Below are 20108 nucleotides of genomic sequence, written 5' to 3'. Positions count from 1 at the left end.
AACACGGCGGTATTACGTTACCGCCGCCGTCGAGACCATAATAGAAAGGCATTGTCATATAAATTCATATTACGCGATAACGGTGATTACGCCGATATCAGCTTCCTGTTTTACGAGGCTTGCCCCGCGTAAAGGCCATTAAAAGCGATCCCGTTCCGGGAGCAAAACGAGACCGCTACGCGAATCCGCGCCGAAAATAAGTCACCTCTCTCCTCGCTCGGCACATCGTGTAAACGCGCCGATGAATCACGCGCGCGAGCACGCGAGTTCGCTGCGAAATTACATCCGGTATTGCGCGGTAGCCGCATTTAGAACCGGGTCAAAGTGCCATTTTTGCAGTCACGCCGAATGCCCGATTTCGGAGTTCGTCAGTAGTTTCAACAAGTTTCCGTAACCGTCCGTGAGCCATTCGCCCGTTCCCCATTATCTATTTCGACTGTGCTCGCAGTATTTTCTTCCTTATGATTCACCACACCACATATGTGTGAATCCGTATCTGTATAAACGACGTTCAACATAGATGATTATTCTTCTTTTAAGCAACATTGCAGAAAGCATTGCAAAACACGAGTGAGATATTGAAATGTCTTCAATTCTTTTAGCGTTAACGGATTGTAAAATTTGGTGCCTATTTTTTATAGGGTATTCCAAAAGGTTGAGAAAATAGAAGAATATTGAGCAGGAAGAAATGCAGTAAATCAAATATCATAAATTGAGAAAGAGAAACTAGCCGTTTGAAACGTTTCAAGTGAGGAACTAAGCGTTTAATAATAATAAAAAGCCATAAATATACGCTGCAAGTATGAGAAGCCAATAGAGAGAGGCAAATTAAGCATCAAATTAATTTACTTATCTCTTCTATTGCTTCTGGTTAAGAAAAATAAACGTGAAAATTGTTGCAAGACTTGTTTCATGAAATTGTATAAACTTTTGTTAACAGTTTGTTGTAAACCTTTATTTGGCTAAACAGGGAATTAATATCCTCGTTCCCTTTTCCGCTTCGCGAGCTCAGTACTTGAATCATCCTTTCCTAATGTTTCATAAAAAACTATTAAACATTAAAATTTCAAAGGACTTCTCATCCCGTCACTTGAAGGGGGCTGGAAAATGGAAGAGCGCAGTCTTTCTTGCTTACGCGAATTCGCGCAACTTTATTCCTGCACGGTGCATTTCAGGATAGGATTTTCCGTCCGTCATTATTGACAAAAAAGAACTGTGTATCGCGTTCTGGAGTTATAATAGGGAATATCTTTTGTGGCGTTCAACAGGTCGTAGCCGAGGTAAACTTTTGCAATTTTCTTTCTCGATGAGATCGATGGACGACGTGATACAAAGGATAGCGAAATTCTTTATTATTTATCATCCGCGAACAGATGAACAAGAAATATTCAGTTTACAGATTTATGAGATATATTTCCATCTCGATATTCAAATATAGGAGCCGTCGTGTATAAACGCAAATATTTATTCGTTAATCTATACCATTAATCTATTAATAATATAAAAAAGTTCACCGGATAAAAACGGAAGCGTGCATTGTTACGTGAATAACAGATAGTTCTTATTACGCGAAATATCATAGCACTCTTTTCTAGAGACAGGTCTACACTATTTTTAACGTAAATGGTTGAGTCTCAACGTAAATGTTCTCGATTCCTTCCATAGAAGCTAACAATGTAGATACATGCATTTATATTGCAAGAATAATACATCGTGGCTACCGGAGTTACATCATCGGTTCATATTCACATTTCACATTTAGTGTTAAATCTATCTGACTCTCTCATCTCACGTACATCAATTACATGTTACATCGATTTTCATACTGTACATGAACTTAACATTAAACGACAACATTTAGCGGTGTTTACATTAAATAAATATTATAAATAGAAAAATATCAAAGTGCCAAAAATTAACGAAATTTCAAGTCTAAACGTTCTAAACGTTTTAAGGGACGGGCTCAACGAGTTTTTTTTTCTGTGCTTATATAGCACAAATTACGAGTCGAGATATACCGTAGAGATGGAAGTCGAACGTTCAAGTCTTCCACGTTCTCAGCATATTTGGCACTTGGATGAATTTGCGAATTTTACAACAGCGACAATCAATTAACGGCGCTAGCATCATTACCAGTAAAGTACAAATATCGCGGCGGACAACAACACCACCAACGTGCACCATCGATCATCTCAGAACAGCAAGTACACCAACAGTAAATGCGTGCAAGCGTGTGACACGAGTACGAAAAAGAACGGTTATGCAGAAGAACATCGACAGAGGAATCTCCCGTGAGCGCGAGCCGAAGCGCCGACAACGCGTCGGCCTGACATCGCATTATCCTCGCAGGGGTTGTGGCTGTCATCCGCCGACGCGTTGATCGCCGTCGATCGCGACCGCAAGGCACCCTCACAGCGACGCGCAGGGAGAACGCACCTCCGCGCTCATATACATGTCACGCAATCCAAAAGGAATCAAATGATTATTCGGTTTACCGTCGTCGTGCGGAACAACCCTCGCGGTCGTGCATAGTATCACGTTCGAGCATCGCTATCTTCTCCGTCGTGCATCCCCCTCCCAGCCACCCTCTCTATCTCCCCCGCCCTCTTTCTTTCTCTCTCTTTCCCGCGCTCCCGCTCTAACACCCCCCCTGCCCGGTTTCTCCCGTTCCCTCTGCCCTTCTTCTACACGCGAGAACGCCCGAGGCGAGGTTTAAAGGTCGTCACGCGAATACATTTTCTTACACGAATGTCCACTTCGGAGGTCCTGCGGGCACGACGGGCACGACGCCGCGGCGTCTACACATCCTTCGTCCTCTTCTGCGCTTCCCGTTTCCTCCTCTTTGTCCTTTCGTCTCGCTCGCAGTCACTCTCTCTCTCTCTCTCCCTCTCCCTCTTTCGATCCCTCCGGCTCACTCCTGCTCTCTATCCCTCGCGTTCCCGCTCGCCGTTCCACTCGCCCCTGCTGCGCGGCCGTCGTCTTCCAATGTCGACAGGAACCGAAGCAGCCGGGAGAACTCGCGATACGTGAAATGGAGATCCGTCGTTTCGAGAAGCGTCGTGTCCCCGCAGCGTAACACGTGAACCGAGAGCGAGCTGGATGCGACGACGGTACGGTGGCCGAGCACAGTGCAGGGTACGAGCAGCGTGGCGTCGTTGCGCGAAGGGCGAGCGTGATCGCGAGAAAGGGAGAGAGCGACGGGAGCAACGATGACGGCGGCGGCAAGGGGTGCAGCACAGAGCGAGACTGTGCATGTACAGAGAACGAGAGAGATGGGGAGAAAGAGAGAGAAAGAGAGAGAAAGAGAGAGAGAGACAGTGAGAGAGTGAAAGAGAGGGTGGTCGGGAGTGGAGGAGAAAGAGAAGGAAGGCGCGGGCAGGACAGATAGACGGATGGGGCGAGAGAGGAGGGTGGCGAGGGGTAGTAGCAGTACTGCACTCGTCCGTCTCTCTCTTCCCGCGCCGATTGCGACTCGCGCACGAAACCACTCGGCGTAGTCGCGTGCCTCCCGGATTGCGCCAGCACCACTGCGATATATCGAGAGCGAGGAGGTCGATGACGATGACAACGATGACGACGACGACGGCGACGATGACGATGACCGCGAAGGCGACGAGGACAGACGGGGCGCCTCGATCAAGAACGACCACAACGAGGAGGAGGGGGAGGACGACGACGATGACGACGAGGACGAGGACGAAGAGCGTGGGACCGTAGCCAAATCCACGACGGTGACGATGACGACGATGACGACGAGGACGGCGACGGCTACGTCCGACGACGACAGTGCTGTTCTAGGCGTCGCGGCGCTCACACACCGGCTCACTGAGCCCGAGGTGGGCGACACCGGCGGAACGGAGGATCACGGCTACGACCGACGAGGACCGAGAGAACGAGCCGAGCTTGCCGACGATGAGCGCAGGCGCGACGAGGAACGCTGTACGCCGTATACCCGGTGCATCATCCGTTCCTGTCTGGCCTTCTCGATTTCCCCCGCTCTACCTCGCTCTCGCACCCTCGACCGCTTTTCTACGCTTTTATGCGAGCACTGCGTGTCACACGCCTCTCCTCTTTTAATCCCGACTTTCGATGCCCCGCGCGGTTCGCATACGCGTTTGAGATGGTCGTAGGATCCAATACTCTCGACAGCAGTCTCGTGGCCGCTCGCCCTCGCTCGCTCCTTCGTCGTCTTCGTCTCTCCCTCTCGCCCTCCTTCCCTATCACTCTCTGTCTGCCTCCTCCGTCTGCGTTCTCTACCGAGCCGACGTTTCCCTTTACGCGGCATCGGTGGGACGTGCGCCGCACTTCCTCCGTCCGAAAGGTCGATGGGATTTGGCGTGGGAGTCGTCGTTGGAACGGTAGTGGCCGGCCGTTGTGTTGACCGTCGTCCACGTCGTGGTGATTGTCGACGTGGCGGTTGATGTTTGATGACACACGGGTACTCACGGGTGCGACGGCTACGGACGTGCTCGTCGAGCGGACCACGCGTGGTCGAGAGTTGTACCTCGCTTTGTGCCGCCATACTTCACAACACGACTCGGCGGTAACAAGCCCAAAGGGGGCAGCGAGAGGCCGGGGGGGGGGGCCGAGGGGGAACGGTCCTTTGAGCGATGTCGCACGTCTGGCCTCTTGCCGCCGGGAGGATACTTCCGGCCCTTTTCCACAGGGCTTCCGGCATCCTTCTTCCCGACCGGCCTGGTGAGTGGTTTCGTACCGTGTGCGCCGGCAGGAAACGCTGACAGAAGCGCTGTTATGTTACTGGAATATAATCGACGAGGAAATTACGTGCACTGTGCATGTCACACACGCGACGCACGCGGTACACTCCTGCCGCGGCTAATTTACACCGCGTCCTGAAAGTACGAGCAAATTGCTCCCAGTAATTGCTTTTGCGGAAAGACCGCCGGCTACTTTATTTCGTGCAAGTAGGTTACACTGATATTTCCAAGAGGAATAATTTTTTTCAAAGAAGGGAAGCTCCGAAAGCTCCGGGTAAATTATATCGACCAGCCTCAATTATTCGAATTACGCTATTACGTAACGATCTTAAGTATAGCTGTTAAGCTGCATTAAAAAAGGATAAGCGCACGATGAGCGCTGGAGCAGACAGCTTGACATTTCACATTTATTATATATCGAGTATGCTTGTCACGTTGGATGTCTATTAGATGCACAAATCTCACACGATGACATTTCACGTTAATACACTGATAATAACTCGGAAATTTATATAAATTTACTTCTCAAGTCTACGCGACAGCGTAATTTTCGACACTTTTATTTTTGCTTTGAGGTAGCAAAGAAAGGTATCACTAAAAGGGAGAAAGAAGAGGGTGGTTTTACATGAATAATACAAGTATCACTTGAAAGCTCGTAAGATATTTCTCCGTACGAAAAATTGGGGTCGCTAATTATTACGCAAGGTAAAAAACTACTAGCAAAACCTACCGCGCCTATTGATGTAATGCGGTTACTTTTCGCAATTATACGGTTCCGTCGACCGACTTTCCTGAATTGCACCGTACTCGAGATGAAAAGAGCGCCTGGCGTTTCGCTTAATACGAACGACGACGTACCTAAAGCAGATAGTCTGAGACGCTTATGGCTCTCGAGTGATATTTTCGAAGTGCACGGCTGAAGCGAGGAACGTCGGCTCCCCACACCATCGCATCGCCCCGGCAGATAAACAAGCTCTTTATACTACGCGTACAGGCAGCACGCACAACGTGGCGCTGCAATTACCCCCGGGTAGGCTCCCTTTGCAACGGGGTGGAGGCAAGCAAAAAGGGAAAGCGGGACGCCGAGCTTATAAAAGTCGCGGCGTATCGAGAATACTTGGGGAATAAAAATGCGCGTTATTCGACACGCGCGCGGGCGCGAATCCGCGATTCCCGGTCGGGCATTTCGTTATCGGATTATCCGCGCATCTCCGATAATTTCGCGATATTTAACACCCCGCGCGTAGGCGTTAACTCATTTCCCCGACTTTCGACCTTTGACATTCGCGGATGTGCTATGCAGCACCCGAGGGAGATTCCGCTCCCGGTGCCTGCAAAATACGAGGAACGTATTTAATTCAGACGCGAGATGGCAAGATACTCTTTACGCTCGGGGAACGTTAAGATGAATGCTGCGCGCGTGTGTATACTTAAAAACGAAATATCTGCAGGATTCATCCCCTATCGAGAGATATCGTTCCATGCCACGCATTCAACGGTCGAACACGGCTCAGTGGCCCTTACTCCATGTTTACGTTGAATACGATCTCAATAATAAGCAAGGAAAAGCCAGGATCGGACGAGCACATGGTCGTCGAGAAACGTTCGCAAAAGAGGACACGCTCTCTTGTACTCTTCAGCCTTCTCAAACAAGAAGACAGAAAATCCTTTGATATTTCAGTCGTTTTCCAGTCGTCGACGAATTTACGAAACAGTGGAAAAAAGATGATGTCAAGTACCTTCAACGGAAATTCCAATAAGGGATAATTCGATCCCTACGCGAATGATCGCGTGCATAAAAGCTTATTTAATAGATGTAACGATATTCAACGTTATGCAAAATTATTTCGCTCAAATATTTAAACACACGTGTATACCCATACAGCACGAAAAGATTGCATATATATTGCAGGAATCTTCCACCGCAACGTAGCAACATTGCAAATTCACTGCGAAATGTTTCTGCAGCATTGCTATGGGACTGCAGGAATGTGAAAATGTCCGCTTTTCGGAACATTGCAACGAAACGTCATAATAATATTGCAATGTAATGACTTTGCAATAATTATAATTATTCATTATTATATACTTTAAATATTTTTATTTATATAACTTCAATATTTTCATTTATTAACATAAATAGACAATTATATGTAATATAATAATAGTAATAAAAAATGAAATAAACATTTTCTCTATTTTTGTTATAAAAAAGTAACTGTTTTTTATAAAAAAAACTTAAAAATCCTCTTTTTGAGATATTATTTTTCCTTTAATTAAATAATTGAATCTTCTTCGTGTTTGTTTGTATGTTGCCTGTAAAAATAAAATAGGAATTAAAATTCATATATTAGCATAAAATTACATAAAAATATACATACTGCAAGTATGTATAGAATTATATGTAAAATGACATACTTTGATCTCTCAATCCTAACCGGAGCTTGAGCAAGCCACTTGGAAATGCATTCAGCAATTTCTGCATCAGTGGCATGATTGTGTATTTCACGAACAGCTTCTATAACAGAAAAGGTTATTAAAAATATTACAACTATTAATATGCAGTTTTCTAATGAATTTCCATAATTTGGAGGTTATAGTGATATAAACCGTGAGATAGGCAAATAGAGTGATTCTCTATTATAATTAATAGATACAAGATTAACAGCACACAAGTGCTATAATTAGACATAATATTATAAAAAAGTACTTACCTTTTTCTTTTACGTAACTACTTTCTTTTAGAATGATGCTCGCGTCGTACAACCACCATGTTCTTTAGATAGTCGAAAGAGACAAACACCGCATGCACGTATATATTACCGAGCTCAGATTCTGGTCATCACACATCATTGGTCGAATAGATTTGGACGAATCTCGTTAGGATAGGAAGACTCCAATGTTTTAATAAAATGAATTATTAATATTAATTAATTACAAATTTTGATTGTGCAATGTTTCCGAAATATTAATGTCATGTTGCTACAAGTGTGCTGGTATTTTGCGGATATATATCTCTGCGATGTCTTTGTACTGTTGCATTGCAATTTGCAACGTTGCAACGTTGCTGCAATGTTGGTGCAAGCTTCTGTGCTGTATGGGTACATATAAATCGAATTTCAGCTTTAATGCAACGTAACGTGGTTTATTTTCCACGCAACGCCTGGTCGATAATATTTTTCATTAGCTCGTAATTAATCTCAAGATTGATATTTAAAATATAATGCAAAAAGGCTGCGAGCAGAAATATTGCTACGCGCGTTCCGACCGGTTTACCGCGTCGGCAAGCTCGACTGAAGCGCCAAGTAAATCAATACCGGGTCGATCCTACATTAGAAAATCATTTCGCTCAAGCGGCTTTCGACGCTCGGAGATTGATTTCCCCGAAATATACGTCCACGGGGCGCGACATCGGGCGATCGGGGGGCGCAAAGCCGGAGCGAGTGCGAGTCGCTGTCGGGCCGCGCGCGATTTTTGCTCGACACGCGGCTTAATATTCTCGCGCGAGCGGATCGACGGGGATGACGAATGGCACCGGCAACAAGCGGGTCGACATTCGCGCCGTTTGAATTGCGAATATCCCTCTCGGAACATCCATCAAGCGCGTACACGTGCGCGCGGCGCGCGCTCGCGGGGATACGCGCGCACGTGTCGGGACAGCCGAGAGCCGTACGAACGAACGGAATCGCGAGAATCCGCGGGCGGATCGATGCGAATCGCGAAGAGGCGGCGCTGCGCCATGTTTTGCAGGCAGACCCGCGAAACGTATGAATATTCCGCGCGTGCACCGCTCTCGAGTGCGGCGATACACGGCGCTCGCTCGCGACGGGATACTACGAGAGCCGTCCTAACGATGCTCTCGCGACGCGAGACATCGAACGAACGCCCGAGATGCAAACATGTCGGACGCCCGAGATCCGAACGGGATCCCGCCTCGATGCGAATCGCCTCGCATTTCGTCGATCCCGCAGCGATCGGGTAACCTTGTTACGCTATCATGATTCGAGACACCTCGGTGTCGATCGGCGAGACATATTTCCGGACAACTGTCGATGGATACCCGCTTTCGAGGCGGTGTAACGCCGCTCGCGCTCGTACCTGTTTCATCGCATCGCCGCCATGTGCAAACTATCTAGATCGCGATATTTTCAAATTTTCAAATTACCTCAGGCGTGTACACGACCGCGGTGGTCAATAGAAAAACTATATAGCCATCAGGGGGCGGCGAGCGGAGTGGAGTGGAGTGCAGCTGTACTCGCGTCCGCCAATTATGCGAGAGCGCGCGATTTCAAAATGCGGCCTGTTGACTCCGCACTCGAATCGACGCTCGCCTCGAATCTGCTCGCGAGTCTTGCGGCCGTGTTGATATTCCCAAAGTGCGTATCGATGCCTATTCAACGAGGGCATCCGCGCTCGGGCGCACCGAAAATTACGAGCGGGTATTGGTTCCGAGTGCCATATCGCTAGAGCAAAGCCAGGTTAGCGCGCGCGCGCGCACTCGCCCGCGCGTCTGGCCCGTGCGCCGCAATTACTTAATTGCTCGTATCTGATTGGGCCCGTCGCGAGGGAGGGATAACGGTGTCCCCGGTTCGTGATTTGCGCGCGGCGCGTGCAACGCGCTTTCATTGGCCGGGTTACCTGAGCGGCCGACGAATCAGCCATTCATTTCTGAACCCCGCGCCACCGTCGCTAGTAACCCCCGAGAGAGAACGAGAGAGCGCGCGAGGGTGAGCCCGACGGAGAGAGGGCGACGAGATGCGCGCGCGCCAGAGAGAGAAGTCGACGAGTATCGAAGTTTCGAATGCAGCCGACATCGATAGCAGCAGCAGCCGCCGCCGCCGCTGCCGCCGCCGCGCTGCGGCAACGTTGTGCGCGTCCTTGCGACAGTACGAGGTCGACGCGCTCGCGTATCACGGAAACTGTAGCGATCGTAGGATGAACGAGGGAACGGAGCGAGAGAGGGACGGAGATATGTAGCGGGACGAGTGGAGTGCGAGAAGGAAGTCGCGGAGAGAAGGAGAGAACCGCCGTTAAAACCGTAACGAGACGAAAACGCGTCGCGCCAAATGCCGGGTAACGGATAAAAAAGGAGAGGAAAAAAAGCACAAGAAGGACATAGAGAAGGAAAAAAGAAAGAGACGGTTGGTAGTGGCCGGTGGCGGTGGGGCGCAGGGCACGCTCTCTCGCGGTGGCTGCGCCAAGCGTCAGTGTCAATATGGCCGTTGGTGCGAGCACATTACGTGCAGAGACGCGGACGCGATAGTAGTCTTGGTTCGATCCCCCTAACATGAAGTATACTGTGACCAGGAGGGACGCTTTTACGTAATATCCGGATAGTAACGGACATACCCGGCACGTACCCGTAAAATGAACCGCACCGCGCCGGAGGCGGCGGTGGTGGTGGTGGCCTCCGTGAGCGGCGAACGGATCGAAACGGTGCAAGGTACGTGGTGCATCATCCTCGCCGAGCGACCGGGCAATGTGTTAACCTCGCCGCGCTACGCGCTTTCGCCGACCGCGGGCGATGGATATCTCGGAGTCGGTCGCGAGTGATCGGTCGCGCGGATCTCTTTCTCTCGACTCGGCGGATTCTCACTCCGCGAGGATCGATTCGAACCCGCGCGGAACGCGATCCGATCTCGGCTCTCGCTTATCGCCCGTGGTCGTTATATCGTTGTCGGTCGGATTATCGAAGTCACGTTCGAGCGTGACGCGTCGCGAGCGAGTCGCGTGGCTCGACGCGTGCGACGAAACTCGTGGCCGGGTTCGCGCCCCGCGCGGATGGACGAGGATGGAGTTCTTTTATTGTATCGACGAAGTGCCTCGACGGTGCCGTGACTCGAGATGGGAATGTGGTTCGTCGCGTGTGGTGCGCTCCCCTCCTGGGTCGAGAATTGAAAAGCTGTTCGTGGATGCGAGACACCGGGAGCCGCGGGATCTCGCGGCCTGTGCCCCGGGAGGCCGCTTCTCCTCGACGGGAAGCGTCGCCGACGTGCGCATCCCTGTTACCTCATCGCTGTTTACTCTCCTTCCCTCCCACGAGAATAATTACGACCGGGAGTCACGAGCGCGCACACGGCACGCGCGCGCGTCAAGGATGTGCCACGAGCTCGCTGCCCGCTCGCCGTCGTCGCCGTCGCCGTGCCGAGGCAATCGATACGTCCTCGGGATTTACTATCGGCGTGCCCGTTCCTTCGCGACAATGCTACTTTATCGATCCTCGCGTCGGTGACTCACCGCGCTCGTTAACGGTTCGTTATCGGCATCCCCCGGGACCTAAAGTCGATTAATGCGACTTTAACGCGAAAAATTTCGAACGCGTAGTGCTGGCGCGTAGTATTCCGAGAAACATGTTTCGAACAATCGCATTCGGTTCGCAACGGTTTCCTCTTCGAGAACGCATGGGTGGGCTCCGGTTCTCTCGACCTGGGGACCACGCATTGAAACGGCGTCGGGAAATGTGGTGTTCAGCTGTGAACGTTACCGAAATACACAGCCGGCTTTTCGGCAATTTATGGTCTGCACGGGTCGCTTTCAGTACCTGCCGCAGCAGATGTTGGGAATGATCAGGGTTGTAAAAAAATAATGGGCGATTTTAAAACGTGGCAGGAATTACGTACGTTTGACGATTCTCCCTTTCGGCTTCTCGGCTTTGAACATTTTTCTCGAAATAGATTCTCTAACCGTAATTTCAAAATCAATCGAATTCTAGAGTTCGATTATCATATTAATATTAATAGATGTCTGTCCTATCAGCAGAATTCTAGAATAGATTCGTTTCTCTCTGTTTATTTTCCCGAGTTATCCCGACCCGCACGGTGCGCCGACGGTTGAGCAATAATCGTTTCCTCAAAATGAGAAACTAAATTGTCCCGTCTGATAAAACCAGAAATAAAATCGTTATCGTAATCGTTGAGACGGAGCGCGCGACACAGTTGCGCAATAAGAAGACGTCCGTTGTCCCGTTAAATAATATTTAACATCCTCCCGGGTGTCTCGGTGTAAAGATGTTATCGCATTGTTATCGTGCTCGTCCCCCTCCCCGCGTTCCGTGGGAGCTAGGCACGCTAAAGAATTGACAAATCTTGATGTTTAGATATCAGAAACGCGATGTTTAACGAAGGAGGGTCTAATCTAAGCAACAGTGACGACGCGAAATCAACAATTCTAGAATTATTTCCATGGATCTCAGAATTTAAGAAGATGTGCAAATGTATATACGTAGACAAAACTATGGCTTCTTTGGCAGAGCTTATGCAGTACTATATCAGGTAATCTACGCTCGGTATCTTCTGTAATATTATATATGCAGGTCACCAGTATTACCACTTTGAGCACTGGTGCCACGATACTATTGCACGACGTATGTACATTACACTAACATGTCCAGCGTGCGCCAATAATTGATATCCTCGTCTAAAAATAAGTAAGAAACGCGCTGTTGGGAACTCCTACGCGTAATTCGTATCGCACCGTGGCTTTCGGAAAGTTTTCAACGGTATTTCCAGAGCGAGCGACTCGAACTCGACGATTGTGAAACGATGTTTCTCGCGATATTATTAATGTCGTTTAAAACATCGTCGAAATGCAATTGATTGCCTTTATTGCAAGTAATTTTCCTGCGAGATGTAATCATTTTAACAAACAATCGCGCGCAGCGCACGTTGAAATTGGAAACGATAGCTTCGCCAGTGGTAGTAGTACGTAATTGTTTGCTTAATTATCTATTACACATGTATAGAGCGTACGGAAAGAGATAGTAATTTTTTTATGTACCTCCAACGTGCGTTATAACATCTTTAATTGGAATTTAAATGGCATTGCAACGTACAATTCACTTTTGCAACGTACCTTTTTACTTTTGTAATTAACGAGTGCGTTTCATCAATATTTCCCGACTGTTTCCTTTTTTTATTAACTCGAAAAGCCGCAGCTATTATACGTTGCACAACACAATTTCCTCTACAGTGTATCATTATTGAACTGATCTTGAGGGTCATCCTGCTATTGCATTGACCCTCTCAATTGGTTAATCAGATTGTAACAGTCTGAAGGTCAAAAAAATCTTGCCTTATCTTTGACGATAGATAACGTTAAAGTTCCAAAGAGAGGATTAATCGGTGACTCGTTAAATCGGGCGTATTCACGGCGATTAGATAGACTGGCCGAAAACATTCCACTGACACATTGTATACCTTACAACAAAACGACCAATGCGACCAATTTCCTACTTAGATTTTGTACATTGTTATTTTTTTCATTACAGAAATGTAAGTGTCAGTGTAAGTGATTGTTATACAAAGCCTTTAAGGGCAGCAAAGTTGAAGGATTCAATTAGTGAAACCTTACCTTTGTTCTTATATATCTATCGTGAGCTTTCTGAGGTAAGTCCCCTAGGGCATCACGTTATGTCACTGCTTTACTCCTAATTCATTTCTCAGGGTGTTGCTACGTAATATATATCCTGGCGCTGTGGCGTGTGCTACTTTGGTAAATGAAATTATATATCTTCTTTCCAGAACTGTAATAGATCTATTTATTTAAATAATATGTCCGACTTATTGGCAATGTATATAGACATGGAATTAAAAGCATCAAAAAGAAGTAAAGAAGATCATAGTACAATTTGTACGAGACTTACCTCTTATCTTTATGTATATCTAGGTATTGTATCTTAAATATCGTTCGTTATCAACTCTCATTTAATCGCATGCATTTTCACCTGCAATAAAATTCCCTAAATGTTTTATCCAGAACATTCCACGGAGCATTTGTTAGATACTTTGATAAAAATGCAATTGATGTGCCGAGGGTATTACCGCATTTTAGATCCGATAATAACGTAAGTATTACAAAACTTTCGCATTGAAAATTCTTAGTTAGATTTCGCTACATTATTTCTTCTTCCTGAAATATCCTGAATTCTACCATGATTTTTTTATGATTCGTTTGTCACTTGAATGTTAATTGCAAAGTATAAGAGGATTCATTTCATCTAATTTTAATACATACGTTGAAATTTCTTGCATCGTTATGTGTGTTTCTTCTATTTTGGTTTCAGAAAAATAATTAACAATATTCCAGCGCATCCCGATTCAAATGTTATGTACGTTCGTTACCTTCTTATTTATTGTCTTTGGAGAAAGGTAAATAGCGATATGGCAGTGAAAAGTCAAATTACTACTACCGCAATTGCCTCTCTGGGAGCACCACCAGCTGCTTTCCCACCGTGTGTGTTAGGAGATGTATTACCGAAAGTGCCAAAGTGTCAACCAAATTCAGCGAAATACCTGATGCAGCAGAAATTCGACATAAGAAAATGTTGCGAATTATTCATACAGTTCTGTAGGGAAAGCAGAGGAGGTACATGGCCGGAAAAAAGTGAAAATGCAATCGTTATTCCAAGCTCGTCCAAGAAAACTACTTCACATCTGGTATGTATACATGGCTATCAGTTTGTCACACATTTTTTTACAAGTATTGTCTTCGTGCACGATTATAATTTGTACGATGTGAATTAGTATTTCGAGCATTGTTATTTATCAGACTTTGCTCATTTACAAATAGAGAAATTACCTTGTTAATATTATTATTCGGAAAAAATCTATAAACTGTTTTTCGTCGTCACGATTAATGAGTCCATCTTTGTATAATTTCAATTAGATTTATTTGCATCATCCGCGTTTTGATTTACTTGCATCGAGGTGAGATTTATTCTAAGAAAATAACAGATGTTGTGTATATTTTTAGCTGGGAGTAATATCACGCGAAAATAAAACCGCGAATTGTACCGAAAATAATTTTAGTCTCGCTCCTTCCGGTAAAGATACGCAAAATAATTCGGTTTCGTCAGACGTGGCGGAACAAACCAGTGTTAAGCCTTTGGGCACAATTTCTACAAATATTTCGCGCACTATATCGAAACCGATCAAACCAAAACTGCTTTCTCGTAAAAAGGCTAAAAAGTCCAATAAAATAGTAGTAATTGACCTTACAACTGACATTGTTCTCGAAAAGTGCATAAAGAAGAGGAAATCGAGGAAAGTCGCGTGGCTCGAAGAAGCTAAGAAGCTCGACGCAAAGGCGATAAGGGCATCACAGAAGATGAAGAAACAACAGATGGCAGAGAACGTCAACACCTTGAAGAAAATCACTCTCGATCATCAATTGGAAGATTTGCTTCAACCCGTACGTGCCACGGAGAATGCCCGTTCAAAGAGCGATCGGAGCGCATCCGCAGCGCGGGACACCAAGTTGGATAACGACAAAGTTAAATCCAGGCAAAATTCTGAGGCGGAACGCAGGAACGCAGTCAATGGTAACACGGTGTTCGCGAAACAACCGGCGGATGCAAACAGCAGTGACAAGAGGATCGTTCAAGTACCGTGCGCAGTCTCTTCCGTAATTGTTGATCGACCGCAGTCTAATAAGTCGAAAGCCGCTGCGAGCTCGTTGTTGGATGTCCCAAAAGACGCTAATAACGCGAGCAAACGTCACGATGCTGCGTCAGCGGCGAGCAACACCGAGAAAACGATTAATAGACATAACGCGCGAACTGTGATCAAACGACTGATAGAGAAGGACACTCCGCACTCTGAAAGCGAAGCGTGTAAGAGAGCTGAAAGTTTAAGGAAAATCTGTGATTTAGGAACAGAGCACTCTAAAACTGTAAATACTCCTGCTGCGATACGTGCCCTAGGTGATTCCAAAGACGGAGATGATAGTTGTAATCGTAATGCTAACTATCTTAGTACAACTAAAGATAAATTGTCTCCACACGTAGTTTCGTCTCTGGTACATGTACATCACGGAAGTGACGACGAGCAACGCGAGACGGTCAACGGGACGATAGGAAATATCCATGACAATGACAAGTGCACGCAGGAAGACACTCAACGTAAAACAATCAACAACGGAGCGCCATTTTCGGAATCCACCAGAACCGATGGTGATTTGAGCAAAGGGGACTTTGCGGTATCCACAACTACGGCTGAAACTCGCACCACAGCGGCCGCAAGTAACGCGGTACTAATAAATGATGCAACAGGACCCGAACAGCTGCGACGATCGTACATTACCACTGAACATACAAAACAACCAAAGGAGTCCGAATCTCAGGATGAATATGTATCAGCGAGGCACGATATTGCAAATAATACTGTAAGTCTTAGTATAATGAGCGGAGACCATTCTAATGTACAAACAGATTTAGAAGTCGGCACTTGCATTGAGATAGGCGACAATGTAAGGGATAGCGAAATCTCTAACTGTAAAATCAGAGAGACTATTTTTGAGAATCACACGGACCGCGCCGATAAAACGAGTATTTCTAGTGTCCTCGACATATTGTGTTCAAAGGAGGAGGGAGTCAGTAGCGATAAAGATATCAACTCGGCGAGAACGGCTCGCAAAAAGGACGCGCAACATCCCGACGGATTCAATGCGGAAGAGGAATGCAACGTGCGAGAAGAATTAGCAAGATCGTCCGTGCTGCGCGCACAAGTCGAGAAGAATCTTCGTGATCTCGATCACGAGCAGGGGCAACACGAAAACTTTAAACCTTCAAAAGAATCGCAAACGTGTAAAATATCGCACGCGAAGGATCTTGAGGATCTGTCGGGCGACAAGTGTATCATTCAGAATTCGGATTTACAGGACAACATAGACGGACTGGCGTTGTTGGCCGATGTAAGCCAGCGGTACAGCCACCACGTGCCACCTGTGAAGCCGAATGAGCTAAAGTGCGAACAGATAAAAGTAAAGGACTACGCGTCGTTAAGAAACTCTCCGTGCAATCAAACCACCGACGACGACGAGGCCGATACCAACGACTCGTCGAATACGGCCTCTCAATTTCTGGAGAATCCAACGACGGAAGTTATCAATAGAATAGTCGGAATTTATCCCGAGGACGCGTTGGACAAGGTAGCGCTTCACGTCGAGGTGACGTCGACGACCGACGTGACCCCCGACAGCCGCGAAAACAATCCGAGCAATAACGTTCCGCATATTGTCGAGACGATAAACTACGAGGCGGACGCGTTGTCCAGCAACTTGAGCATGGTGGAGAACAACGTGCAGTCAATAAAGGAAAACACGAACGTGATATTGAACGGGGAGACGGTGGTGCTCTTGCAAAAGGCTCCGAATTTGTACATTATCAATAAAGCGGTGGAGAACGCACGAGATCACAACAGCGACGACGAGAGCTGCTCGGTCAAGGAGAAGAACTGGATACCGCCGGAGGATTGCGCCTCGTTCGAGGTCGTTAACATGTCGGAGCACATTTCGTTTAATCTGGACGTGCCGCAGTACAGCAAGGAATTATCGTGCCAAGAGAATAAGTTCTCCGTCGGGAGGAGCAAGGGCATAAAGGTCGAGCCCGAGGAGGAGGGCGGCTTAATGAACGTCGCGGAAATGAAGTCTTACGGTAAGAAGGGCTCGTTGTCGGTCGACGCGTTACCCGCGGCGTCGCAGATCTATCAGGACACGAGTGTCGCGAACGTGAATACCAGCAAGTCGACCGACAAACGGAAATCCATCCTCACTTACAGGCAGAACATTAAGCAGGAGTTCAACAATCACATCACGCAGAACTGCGCGAACTGTGTGCAGGGATCCAACGGGATACACTCGCGCGACGTAATCGATCCGCAGCACTCGTTACACATTCCCGTCACCCATCCTACGACGATATCCTCGATTTATGGGAATTGCGCCGCCAGCACCGATCTGTACATGCCGTATCGCAAGCACTGCGCCGTGTCGTGCAGTTTTGAGATCAATTCCACCACCTCGCTCCACTCTCACACGAAATCTGCCAACTCGTACGGGAGCTCGCACTGTTCCTGCGTAAATTGCACGTACATGTTCGCGCATTATAGACAGTGCATGCACCCCACCACGGACTCCCACTCCTGTATCGAAAGTAACTCTTACTTTTTGCCCGCGCACACATCAGTACAAACATCTACCGTCCAAGAGCACGATAGGGCAAAAAGTGAGGCGGCGATCAATAAGTTGTACGACGATCAGTTATTGTCGAAGATAGAGCAGCAAATTCTACAAAATAATACGTTAGACGAGCAATGCGAGCAGAATAAATTTTTCAAGAAGGACATAGACAACAAATTGCCGCTGAAGAAGAGATTGAAGATGAGATTGAAGAAAGAGAAACTCGACAGCTACCCCAGCGTTCCCATGATGTCCATAGCGGACATAGAGATGTTGGATGGTACGCAGAAGCATCCCTCGCAGGTCATCAAATCCTCATACGAATTGTCCCCTAACGAGGGCAACAGTCCGCACGACAATTATTTTAGCTCGAACATAGCAGTTCGGCAGAATCGCAAGGACTACTATAAAGACATGCGCATTCCCAATTTACATCAAAATCTTCCTAAGGAAAGTGCGAGGAATAATGAACGCCAATTTCGACCGAGCAATGATCAACCCGCGGTGTGCCTAGATACTTGCCAAAATAGAGTATTCAAGACACCTGCGCAGCGCAGAGACGTTACCATTACGAGTCCGACGTCCGTGAAACGCATTACGCCGGAGCCGATGGAGCAGGATAGCGTGTGTAAAAAGGCGAAGAAATCGCAGTCATCCAGACAAACGAGAAGCTCAAAAAGAAACGTTCCTAAGGTAAATTATTGTTACACCGATGTTGATCCAGAGTGGAATCCGTCCGGTGAGTCAAAACGAAGACGTAAAAAGACTAGTCGATGATCAATACTATTTCATTACGAGAAGTCACTGCTGTAAAAAAACAAAAACAAAACGGAGAGAATGATGACAGCCTGTACAGAGAGAGAAAAAGAGAGGACGAATGTGTTCTTCAAGCTGTGGCACTGTAAATCTTTGTAAATACATGTACAGAAGCAGAAGAGAGCGAGAGATAACTTGTCCTAGGAAGAGCTAGGAATAGACCGTTCAGCGTGTTCAAGATTTAGCGTCGGCGAAGAGTTAGATTAGCTACATAGAAGACATCCGCATAAAATATTTTTGATGTTTCGTTAGAGAATCGCTAGAGAAGAAAGTTGTAGAAAATTTTATTCCGTTAAAGTGTCGTCTCTACCTTGCAACATTGTGTACTGCGGTGAAATGAATCTGACCGGCTAATGATCGGCTTATTGATGTCAGTTACCAATCAACATTCCAAGTACAGATCGCCGATGTTTTTTTAACACACCGATATGTAGCATTTCGGCGACATCGATGATCTATATTTACTATGTTGCGCTCGCTAACTAACATATCGATACCAATAAACCGTTGTCCCACGATTTATTTCACCGCCAATGTACAACATGCATTACAAGGCTTTGTAAGATAATATTTGAAATTTCATTTCTTTTCTTTGTCCTCTATCGTCGTTGCCAGCGGCCGCGCTGTCGCGAATTGTATAATTTTCCTAAACGTAAAGTTTCTTTTGAATTCTTATAAAGTAAAAGATTCAAGTTTGTGTACAGTTTTCCGTATATAAATATGTATATACAAGTATGTATATATACGTAATCAATATGCCAAACAGAAACCTATGGGAAACGAAAAACGTATTTTGAAGTAATATCATTTTTGAGGTAAATTATATAATTAATTGATTATATAATTAACTAAATAAAATATCTCAGAAAAAAAATGAGATGCATTAATAATATCGTACGTTGTTTCGTTCCTGCAAATACACATACTGCATGAATAATACTTACGTTTTTTACTTCATGTCTATAACTATACGTACATTTTTGTAGTTTCCTGGGGATGACAAATGGAGATTCAGGAACGTAATACGACCAGGTTGACGATTGAAAGTTAAGAGCGCATAAAATCCACGATCCAAATTTAATCCTCACGAACAGGATTCGCAACGTGCCAGGAGCAAGTTTGCATAGGTAATCTCCCGCAAACAATCATGTATGAACGCATATACATAGGACACGTATAAATATATCTGACAATAATACATAGATATTAGATTTCACGTATAGTTATATATTACTTACTTGTAACGATAGTTTTTTTTCCGCGATTTTCGTATTAATTTCCTAGAGATTTACGCACACTTTTATAGAATATATGTTTCGTATTTTGCATTTCAGATTAATTACCCGCTTATACTTGAGTAACTTCGGGCAGGTGTTTAAATGCAAGCACGCAATGCCAATAAATTCGCCAAAATGGTGCAAAATTTGTATTACCGTGACAATTATAAAGGAAAAACCTGGAGATATTTCATTTCTTCCACTTTGTAATCCGTTATCTTGTGTACAGAGATGCAGCTCTATATTATATCGAAAAGACAAAACTGCTATTTAATATAAATTTACATACATACAGGTACCTATAAAAAAAAAACAAAAAAAAAACAAGTAGACTAGCTAGTCA

The 20108-nt window shown here is 46.1% G+C and overlaps 2 protein-coding genes across 6 annotated transcripts in view; one reads left to right on the top strand and one right to left on the bottom strand.

Annotated features, from left to right (window-relative positions):
• LOC105279013 (beta-1 adrenergic receptor) overlaps positions 1 to 3843 on the bottom strand; it is a 164485-nt gene extending 160642 nt beyond the window's left edge. The window contains exon 1 of one of the 2 annotated variants that reach the window (XM_011338509.3): positions 2496 to 3843. The gene's annotated coding sequence lies outside the window, so the exon portion shown is untranslated. The remainder of the gene's footprint in view (positions 1 to 2495) is intronic. The other variant, XM_011338510.3, reaches the window with a different exon arrangement.
• A 5709-nt stretch (positions 3844 to 9552) lies between these two features.
• LOC105279008 lies at positions 9553 to 20089 on the top strand. 4 transcript variants are annotated; one of them, XM_026972609.1, is made up of 8 exons: positions 9553 to 10161; positions 11815 to 11989; positions 12985 to 13102; positions 13238 to 13382; positions 13473 to 13560; positions 13780 to 14152; positions 14469 to 19303; positions 19475 to 20089. In XM_026972609.1, exons 1-7 carry the CDS (start codon positions 10086 to 10088, stop codon positions 18447 to 18449), a joined length of 4956 nt encoding a protein of 1651 aa, XP_026828410.1. In that variant the 5' UTR covers positions 9553 to 10085; the 3' UTR covers positions 18450 to 19303; positions 19475 to 20089. The 4 variants fall into 4 exon arrangements, with proteins under 4 accessions (XP_026828410.1, XP_026828409.1, XP_026828412.1 ...); XM_026972608.1 differs by lacking the exon at positions 9553 to 10161 and adding an exon at positions 10387 to 10573; XM_026972611.1 differs by lacking the exon at positions 9553 to 10161 and adding an exon at positions 10554 to 10587.
• The last annotated feature ends 19 nt before the right edge of the window (positions 20090 to 20108 follow it).

The sequence above is a fragment of the Ooceraea biroi genome, chromosome 9 (assembly GCF_003672135.1).
Source record: "Ooceraea biroi isolate clonal line C1 chromosome 9, Obir_v5.4, whole genome shotgun sequence".
In the NCBI taxonomy this organism is placed as follows: Eukaryota; Metazoa; Arthropoda; class Insecta; order Hymenoptera; family Formicidae; genus Ooceraea; species Ooceraea biroi.
This window is presented reverse-complemented; position numbering and strand designations above follow the sequence as displayed.